Source organism: Echinops telfairi, unplaced genomic scaffold, assembly GCF_000313985.2.
Source record: "Echinops telfairi isolate 266 unplaced genomic scaffold, ASM31398v2 ScPeMD7_21;HRSCAF=78, whole genome shotgun sequence".
Lineage (NCBI taxonomy): Eukaryota > Metazoa > Chordata > Mammalia > Afrosoricida > Tenrecidae > Echinops > Echinops telfairi.
This window is the reverse complement of record NW_022103918.1, coordinates 4,753,563-4,764,444: the sequence shown is the minus strand read 5'-3', so window position 1 is coordinate 4,764,444 and position 10,882 is coordinate 4,753,563. Positions and strand designations below refer to the sequence as shown.

Sequence of the window (10,882 nt, the reverse complement as noted above, 5' to 3'; positions counted from 1 at the left end):
CTCTTTAGTTTATTTCTTCACCTCTTCTGCATCATCAAATCACTGTCTCTCTTCATTTGGGGAAACAAAAAGAAGTCGCACAGAGAGATGTCAAGTGGGTAAGTTGCGTGGGGCAAGAAAGGCATGCGATTTTTTGGGCAAAAACTGGCACAATGACATGGCTGCATCAGCAGGTGCATTGTCCTGGTGGCAAACCAGCCCCCATCTGCCAGCAATCAGGCCTCTATGGTTGCACACTCTTACCCAATCTTTTCAGAAGCTCTAAATGAAAAACCTGATTAACAGTCTGACCCGGTGGAGTGAACTCCAAATGCACTAACCCCTTCACATCAAAGCAATGAATGAATGAATATCATCTTGATCTTGGATTTCACTTGATGAGCTTTTTTGAGGCATTGGCTTGATTGATGTTTGTTTTCTGCATCCTAAGACTAGTAGCATGTTTCCTCACCAGTAATGACCTTGGAAAAAATTCTGGATCACTCCGGAGCTGTTCTCTGAAAGCACAGCATGTTTCCAGTCTACTCTTTTTGATGGACAGTCAGAACCTGAGGCACAATTTTGTAGCAGCGACCCTTCTCATTCACAAATCTGCCATTAAAATGCACTGAACTGAGCTTCAAAATTGTCCAGTTAACTTCCCCATCTCTTCAAAAGTCCAGTGTTGGTTTTTGAGTACAAGTACACAACTTCTGTCGACATTTTTGTCCATTTGCGAAGTTGATGGACTTCAAGGATGAGATTTGTCATCAATCAACATTCCACCCTTTTTGAAACAAGAAAACTACTTGTACACTTGAGGTTTCCCATAGCGCTGTCTTTGTAGGTTATATTCAACATCACACATTTTCTGTGGCATTGTCCCAGAACAGGAAGCAAAATGTCACAGCCTCATGCTGTTATCTTAAATCAACCATCATAACAATCGAGGTTCGAGCAAAATTGCTTTATGAAAAAATTCACGGTGGCTAGAGAGAATCTTCCCAGGTGATGCCAGCCACTAGGTGCATTCCGACCTAGTTACTGCTCTCCTACTGGGGAAAATGTGTACTGCAAAAGACCTGCCCAGGGGACCTTTGTTCCTTTTTTAGCGGTGGCTTGGGGGTAAGGCTTAGGGTGGAGTGGAGGGGGTAACCCCTCATATGTATATGATTTGATTTTACTAGTTTTAATTCTGATCTCTAATTCTGCTATGGGAGGTCTCAATTCTTCATTTGTGTTTTATTTGTTGATAAGTTGACCTCATCTCATTGATCTCCTTGACTATTCCTTTGTGCCTTTTCATTGTATTCTACTTTCTTCTTTGGATTTTTTTCCTCATTCCCACTTATTTTTCTATTGCTAGTACAAAGCATTTTTTGTGACATTTTCTTCTGGATCCCACACATTCTTCTCTGTTAGTAATACTGATAATTTAGCAATATAATCAATAAAATAACATTTTATACTTGCCTTTCTTGAATAGTTATCTTCTAGCCATTGTATACATTGATTTTTAATCATATTGTTATATTATAATTTATATTCTTTACTCCAGTGATTAGTAATTTGAGTTTTAGTAAGGTTGAATCAAAACCCTGCACCATGGTGGAGAGCTGGCACATACACGTATCTCACTTTGCACTACCTGTTCCAGACGTCTGCTTAAACTACATATGAAATAGAAATTTCTGAAAATCTGACAATAAATTTACTTGTTCCTAAAGGGAGTTTCAGTTCCTATAAAGCTAAATATATTTTATAAATCCCCATTCCCTCATTCCTTTCCACTTATATATGGATTTTTCAGGTTTAGCCTAAATAATTACAGTTGGGAAGGGATACATGGGAAAAAATATTACTCTGCCTCCCTCATTCAGTTACTTAAACTCATGTAATAGTAATAGCCCATTTTCTGGTTATATATTTGCTACAGCTTCTCAATTAGAGAACTGGTGATAGAATGTTTTATGAATTTACTTGTGGCCCCTATCCTCCCCACTAAAAAAATCCTCTATACTATGAATATAATACCATTTGGGAAAAAGACATTTCTCTGTCTTGTTAATAAAGTCATAGCAGTGGGGTGTGTCTTACAACTCACCATTTTTGAGATATAAAAAGAGCAGGCTAGGCATAGAAACAGCATGCACAGATGGAGAAAGATAGATGCTGCATGGTGTCTTCCAGGAACCCCTGAGAAGCAAAGGCAAGGATTTTCCCTAGAGTGGACAGTCTTCCCCTAAGGCAGTTGCCCTGAATCTAGATGTCTACACTAAACTGTGAGAAAATAAATATCTCTTCCTTAAAGCTACCACTTGGGGTATTTCTACTACAGTAACACTGGCAAACCAAGGCAGAAGGGTTTGAAGATTCTTAACTCCTTTCAGACAAAATCAAAGTTTTGCAAAACTTTGCAAAATCAAGTTTTGAAGAATACATCCATTCTTTTTCAATCCAGATAGTGTATAATGAGTGTCTAGTTGCTAGATTCTGGTGTCCTTTTAACATCAGTAAACAAACACACAAACAGAGCAAGTCCTCACTGCCATCAAGTGGACTCCAATTCATATGGACAGTCCAAAGCAGGTTTTTCACTCTATTTGTACTTCAGCTGATGTGTACTATTTATGTGGGAAGGTCGTCTTCTCACTAGCTCAGTTAGCCAATTCGAGCATGGTTTTTTGGCTTCCATTTCTATCAGTATCCATGGTAAAGAGTTAAGTGGTTGGCATGGCACCACCAGTCAGTATTCCCTTGTGGGTAATTCCTTCCTTTATTATTTCCCAAAATTGGAGATAATGAATTAGCTACAGAATGAGGGATCATGAATACAGAACATATTTTTACATTTCAGGGTATCAGTGAACTAGAGAAGAAAATTCGTTTTTAAATGGTGATATTGTATGCAAATTAATGTAAAAACTAAACATTTAAAATAGCCAGGAAGCTCAATCTGGTATAATCAAGTCTAAATAATTATCCATATTATTACTTGCATGATTCTCCAAGTTGGGAGATAAGAATTTTTTTAAAAAACACAACTATGTTATCCTATAAAACTATCTGGGGCTTTTCTGAAATCTTACCTAATGTGCTTGTCAAATAAAGACAAAGTGCAAAATTGTGAATTGATAATATCGCAGACTGTCCTCAGTTCTCAGACGTTTGCTTTTGATGCTTCCTAGGAAGAATCTCATTTAAACAGCTCATTGTGTGGATGACGTTCATATAGAAAACCACAGACACTGTGACATATTTGTCAAATAACTTAGATCTCAGTGATGACTACTGTTTTCCGGAGGTCGTGAAAAGATAGTATTTATTTGCTGTTCTCACTTCTTAGTCATACTGGAAATGTAATGGTCAATGGATTGACTAATCTTTCTAAGTAAATGTAGTAAAGCTTCATAGGTGAATAATTGATCAAATTCTGTATTTAGAAAGAACCATCACAGATTGTCCTATGTGGAACAACAGAAATTTTAAAAAGTGGTTCATAACACATGAGCAATACTGAGACATTTGGACACTAAAATTCATACATAAGTAAGTTGCTACAACTTCAAAGTCATGTCTAGTTACAGTTAAAATATATAAATGATACGGTGATGAAGTCTTAATGTGCCCTTTATGCTAGTAAATTTCAAATTATATCCTAGAGAAAACAAACATTGCCAGGGTTAAGAATCAAGCTGACAACAGGGCTAATTGTGACATTTCTTCATAATAAAAAATGTAATTGAAGAGGACTTATTAGGTCCCTAAAAGGACAAAGACAGAAACCTTGTTAACAGGAGGTCAACATGGCATCTGAGGATTCGGGCTGGGAACTAGTTAAATAAGGAAAGGAACAAAGGAGACTGTCGCCAATACCTGAGTGGTGGCAGCTCAATACGTCATGGCTGCAGGGGGATTCCAGAAACAAGAATGAGACTGTGATTGGGACCCATACATTGTTAGATGGGAGGGTTTACGAGATTGGTCCAAGGGAGTCAGGGTAAGACTGAAAGGGCATGATGCCTGACTGGGCAACCCCCTTACTGTTTCCTATAAGGTCATCTCGAGCAAGGACAACCCAGGCAAGCCCCTGAAGGGGACTGTCCCTTCTTGCCTGGGTTGGCTGCAGAGGAGTGGTAGTAATTAGACTGTCCCGCACAATGGCTCTAAGCTATCAGATGATAAACTAGAAAAACATGTTAAAATACTCCCAAAAGTTCTATAACTAAAAGTAAACAAACCCTCTTGCCATCAAGTCATGTCTGACTCATAGTGACCCTGAAGGAAAAGTAGAACTGGGCTTTTGAGTCTATAACTGTTTACCAGAGAAAAGAGCCCAGTCTTACTCCCGCAGAGCTGCTGGTGATTTCGAACTGCTGACAGGGAGGATTGCAGCGCTAAGTGTAAGGACACCACCAGGGCTCCCTTATGGGGATAGAGAGCCTTGTCTTTCTCCTGTGGAGCAGCTGGTGGTTTCCACAGGATGACCTAACACCTGACCCCACTGTGCACAGCCTAGTCCAATCTGGTCTTTTCACCTGGTGGCTTTTGAGATTCTTGCTTTCAATTCTAATTGCAATAATTCTAAGCTTCATTGAGTTTCCTAATCAATAGACTGTTTTCAGACTCTTTATTTGGGCCTGTGTGATTCTCTGCTGAAAGTTACCCTAGTTGGCCCACTGGCTTGCAGCATGCCTCTTGTCTGGAAAGTGCATGCCAACTAATGGTTCAATATTCAGCTCCTATTTACACAGAGGTCTTTCAGTATATCTGTTCCACTCTTGCACACATATACCCATGTGTCTAACTTGCTATGATAGAATGAAAACACCTCAAATGTAGTTTCTCTGCTTTAATTATTATTATTACTTTATCTTAGAAATTTTTAAGCTCAAGAGTAATAGAAGATGCTTAAGAAATGTTTGCTGAATGGGTGGATGAAGTAACCGATGTTTATACCTGAGTTTCCAATAGGCACTGCAGATGGAAGTCGTATTGTTTCATGACTGTTGAGAGGCACTGTCTGGAAAAGAGAAAAAGGAAAAGTTGAAAATTGAGTGGGAAACCTTCACTCATATGTTCATTACCACATTTATCACAAGTTCGGTTTTATCCATGATTACACGGTATGAAAAATGTTACTGTTGACATTATTTTAAAAATCATTTCAGGTGGGTGTCTTATGACACCTTTTTAAACTTCATACATCATAGATACCATTGATGTATGTATCATTCATGAAATCCATGAGAAATTAGTTAATATTTGCAAAGACTGAGCATTATATCTTCTCTCAATTTAAAAATTAAGTTGAGAAAAGATTCATGAACAGAGAGTTGCCAGTAAGAAATGACTAGTAAACAAATCGCATAAGGGGTACATTAAACGACGAGCATATATTTAGACTAGATAGGATCGTACCTGACATAGACGGTGTCAGCTTTTCTTTCCTCACCTACGCTCACTGTCCCAGCTTTATCTGTGCTCCAGTGGGTGTAAACTATTTCCCTAATTATTATTGACTATCTCTTCCAATTTTTCTTAAAACATAGAAATTCTATTAATGAGTCATAAAACACCATGGAACATTAAAAATCAATGTATTTTTGAAGTAGCTACTTTTTTTTCTTTTATTATTCACCTATTTAGTAGAAATTCCTCTTTCCATTTAAAAGCAAAAAAATAGAATATGTAAAACTCAAAAAAAGTGTATTACATATTGAATTGTATCTCTTTAAAATATGTTAGAACGCAGACCCTTATATCCAACCCCAATATATAACTCCTATATATGGAACATAATTCTGTTTAGAAACAGGGTCTCCTTTGTTATTTCAATGATAATAAACCCAGGTATGCTCTAAATCTAAATATTTCTAAGTTATAAAAGTAACAGAGTGGACACAAAGAAGGAGTATCCACAGGGGAAGACACTGTGATAGTTAGGACAAACAGTGAGTAAGAGAGGGCTGTCTGCCAGAAAAAGAAAAGCAAGAATTGGGGTAGTAAAGGGTCCTTGGTGGTGAGGTTGGTTAAACATTACCTGTTAGCTGCAAAGTGATGAGGTTCAACCCACAAGGTTAGATGCATCTGTAAGTGTACAATTTCGGAAACCCTGTATTAAATTGTTATCAGTCAGAGTGGACTGAATGTCAGGGGCTCCCAGAAAGTAAAAGAGAAACTCCTAGGTAGAATCCATATGGCTGAGGCCCTAATTTGAATTTTTAGCTTTCAAAACGGTTAAAAGATAAATTTGTTTCTAAAACCACCCACCTACTTACTTTTGAACACTGAGATAGGTAGATAGATCTATTTCACAATAGGCTCTACCACTTTGGCTGCTTATTTTGAGCTTCCCCATTGTCTTCTCATAGATGTAGTCAATTTGACCTCTGTGTATTCAATTGGCATAGTCCATGAACAGTCATCATGTATGTTGTTGGACCAAAGTGTTCACAATGAAAAGTCAGTGGCCTTGTATAATTCAGTCAAGTGATCTCCAGCTTCACTTTAATCACCATGACCAAGATCATATTTTCTAACTTCTGTCTCTTCTTTTTTAACCGTATTTTTCATTCTAATTACTAGTAATTATCAATACAACTTGATTCAAAATTTTATCAGTTTCAGACTGAAGAGTTAGTAGAATTCTTTGATGTCTGCTTTGCTGGCTTTAGTGGTAGGAATCTATATTTATGTAACAGTTGTATTTATGATTTCTTTATAGGCATATAGATGCTAGCTTATCATAGATAATATTATACTTCAAGATATATCTTTAAATGTTATTTTTGCTGATGAATGATATGCCATTCATTTCTTTTGAATTTGGCATTCCTGTCTAATTCAAAATGGCCAATGCCAGTCTCTTTCAGCTTACCAGTGCCTAGGATAGCACTTTATATTTCCATTTATTTTTTGACAACTCCTAATTTCCCTAGATTAATACCTTGCACAGTCCATGTTGTGAATATTAAATGATGATTGCGACTGTTTCCTCATATCTGAGTTGTGTTCAATCAGCAAACGAAGGTACTGAAAGCTTTCCTCCCTCTCCATCATTACGGCGGACTCTACTTTGAGAAGACAGCTCCTCCTCAGTCCTAGTGTGAGTGCTTTCTGACCTAGGTAGATCTCCTAGCACGATCCCTGACTGGATTATTGCTGGTCATAAGGTTTTTAGTGGACACTTTTTCAGAAAGTATCCTTCATATTTTGTTATTCTAGAAACTTCCCTGAAATCTGTTCATCTTGAGTGATTTCCCTAGCATTGAAAATACCCAGTGACATAGTTTGCAGCATCACAGCAAAAGGCAAATGAGTACAATATGACAAACTGACAGACAAGTGGTGGTTGAAGTTGAAGATAATTAGAGTAAGTATGCAACAGTAAGAATAAGATCTTGAGTATTTCCCACCTAAATGTTGTGCATGTCTCAAGAACAGATTTGAAACAAGAAACTCTGAGGACAAAAGTCCTAGCAAGCTGTCAGATGACATCAAGAACACCACACATGATGAAAGGTCATTAAGTGATCAATCAATGGTCATTAAAAAGAAAAAAGAGAGAGAGAAGATAAAAGGTAATGTCAGAAGAAACTCTTGAACTTGCTCTTGAACATAGAATAGATAAAGCTAATGGAAGAAATGAAGAATTAGAAGAGTTAACTATAAAATTTTAAAGGGCAGCATGAGAAGAAAAAGTAAGATATTATAATGAAATATGCAAACACTTGTAATTAGAAAGCCAAAATAGAACACATTAGACATATTTCATGTTGAAAGAATTAAAGAAAAGCTCAAACCTTTAGTCAAGATAGTGAAAGATTTTATGAGGAAAATATTGAATGATTCATGAAGTATGAAAAATATGGAAAGAATACACAGTCACTGTATCAAAAAGAACTAGTCAACTTGCCACCCTTTTAAGAGATTGCATATGATCAAAACTTAATGATACCAAAGCAAGAATTTCAAGCTGCACAGGAGGCTATAACAGAAACCAAAGCTTCTGGAAAGGATGATATACCAATTAAAATGCTTCATCAAACTCATGAAGCTGTGGAAGTATCACTCATCTATGCCAACAACCAATCAGAAGATATCTATATTCACACCTATTTAAAAGAAAGGAGGCCTCCCATAATGCAAAAATTTTGAAACAGTATTATTAATAGGATGTACAAGAAGAATTTTGCTGCACAGAATTCAACAATAGTCGTACTATACATCAATAGGAACTTCTAGAAATTCAAGCTGGATTCAGAAGAGGACTTGGAATGAGGAATATCACTGCTGATGTTGGATAGGTCATGGCTCAAAGCAGAGAATGCCAGAAAGATTATTCCTCAGGTTTATTGACAATGCAAAGGCTTCTCATTTGTGGAACATATCAAACTCTGATTAACAATCAGAAGAATGAGAATTCCATAAGACTTCAATGTGCTCAAACAGAAAGCTGTACATGAAGCAGCCACTTGAACAGAACCAGAGGACACTTCATGGCTTAAAATCAGGAATAATGTGTATCAGGGTTTATACACTTGCCATACTTATTCAATCTTTAAGCCTAGCAAATAATCCACTAATCTGGATTATATAAAGAATAACACAGCATCAAAATTCAAGGAACAATTAGTAAAAACCTGTGATATGCAGATGACACAACTTTAAAAACATGTGATACACAAACAACACAACCTCATTTCTTGAAAGTGAAAGGAACAAGAAACATTTGCTAAGGAAGGTTAAAGACTTAAGCATTTTGTAGGAATTACTACTCAATATAAAGAAAACCTCATAGGTGGAAGAATACATAACATCATGATAAATGAATCAAAATTGAAGTTATCCGGGATTTCATCTTGCTTGGATTCGCCATTGATGCTCATGGAAGCAGCAGTCAAGAAATCAAATAATGTATACCAATAGGCAAATTTGTTGCACTAGACTAAAGTATTGAAAAACAAGGATGTCACTTTGATGATCAGAGTGCAACTCACCTAAGTCCTGGTATTTTTATTTGCCCCATACACATGGAAAATTTGGACAATGAATAAGAGACTCTGAAGGAGAATCCATACATTCTAATCTTTGTGTTGGTCAAGACTATTGAAAATACCGCGAACTGATAGAATGAGAAAGAGTTAGACAGAATTAGAAAGTCTAACCAGAATGTTTCCTTAGATGCAAAGGTAATGAGATTTCATCTCATGGACTTTGGTATGTTATCATGAGAGGTCGGTCCTTGACAAGGACATCATGCTTGCTGAAGTAGGCTGGTCAACATAAAAGAAAAAGAGCACCAAGGAGCTGGATTGACACAGTGGCTTCAACACTGTTCTCAAACGTGGTCACAATGGAAAAGGTACAGCTCATAAATTCTCTATGCATTTGAGTAGGCTCTGGCAACTAACAACAAGAAGACAGGTAGGAACTGAAAATACAGGGAATCCAGGACGGATGAGCCCTATAGGACCAGTGGTGTGAGTGGCAAAACAGGGAGGGTAAAGGGAGAATGGGTAGGAAAGAGGGAACTGATTACATGGAACTGTGTGTGACCTCCTCCCTGGGGGACAGACAGCCGAAAAGTGGGTGAAGGGAGACGTCGGACAGGGCAAGATATGACAAAATACCCATTTATAAACTATCAAGGGCTCATGAGGGAGGGGGGAGCGGGGAGGGAGGGGAAAAATGAGGGCCTAATGTCGGGGGTTTAAGTGGAGAGAAAATGTTTTGAGAAACGATGTACAAATGCGCTTTACACAATTGATGTGTGTATGGATTGGGATAACAGTTGTATGAGCCCCTAATAAAATGTTAAAAAAGAAAAAAAGAATTAACAGAAACAAATATGAAATGAAAAGCCAACAGGCAAGGTTCCTGTCACATCTCTGAAATCGAAAGCAGTAAAAGCCAAGTCAAATAATTATTTGATTTTTCTGTTGAAACATTAAAAAAAAAAAGAAGAAGAAGACAAGTAGGAAAGGGAGAGCAAAGGTTGGTATAAGCATTTTTATATAAACCTTGATCTGAAAAGACACTTGAGAGCGCACAAGTGTCAGCACTTGGCTATCAGACATTATTCGTTAGAGAACGGGTTGCTAACCAAAAGACCAGCAGGTAAAACCCACCAGCCTCTCTATAGGAGAACTATGTGAGTTTCTGAATTATAGCCTCAAATCCACCAGGGCAGTTCTACCCTGCTCAACAGGGTCACTATGAGCTAGATTCCAACTCAGTGGCAGTGCGTGAGTGAAGCTATGTGAATTGTAGGAAGTATGAAATCATGCCTTCCTCTACCCCATTTCTTGATCTTTCAACGAGACTGAAATACAAATACTGAATACTTTCAACGAGACTGAAATAGATTAAACTGTGACCCCTCCAGTTGCTTGTCATCTTGGCTGGGCCACGATCCTCAGTATTATGTAATATACCTAATTTTGTTATATGATGTAATTATCTTATGTGTTGTAAATCCTGACTTCCAAGATGAAAATGAATCATGATTAGATATAATTATGTGAAGGAGGTGCCTTTCAGTCTAAAAGATTAAGTTACATGTTGAGCCAATCTCTTTTGAGTGATAAAAAAGTTTAGACAAACACACAGAAATCAGAGGGAAATATTGTTATCAACAAATGGGAGCCAGGAGTGGAGAACATCCTTTGGACACTGAGACTACAATCTTGTAGAGGTCTGCAAGTCTGATGTAGGTCTCTAAGGAATTCCTGGACCACGAATGTTGAAAGGAGGCCTTCCCTAGAGCCTAAAGAAAGAGAAACCTTATCCTAGAGCTGGTGCCTTAAATCCTAGGTGGTATAATCATTACATGGAAGCAGCACACCAACATGTGTGATCATGAAGGGCCGAAGGGACCAGGCTTCAAACACCAAAGGTG

At 37.5% G+C, this 10,882-nt stretch overlaps 1 protein-coding gene across 3 annotated transcripts in view; it reads right to left on the bottom strand.

Moving 5' to 3' along the window:
* Positions 1 to 10,882, bottom strand: part of PIK3C2G (phosphatidylinositol-4-phosphate 3-kinase catalytic subunit type 2 gamma) — a 471,530-nt gene that overhangs the window by 360,038 nt on the left and 100,610 nt on the right. For all 3 annotated transcript variants that reach the window (XM_045288491.1, XM_045288490.1, XM_045288492.1), the window contains one exon: positions 4,939 to 5,002. In XM_045288491.1, coding sequence (XP_045144426.1) covers positions 4,939 to 5,002 — 64 coding nt within the window. The remainder of the gene's footprint in view (positions 1 to 4,938; positions 5,003 to 10,882) is intronic.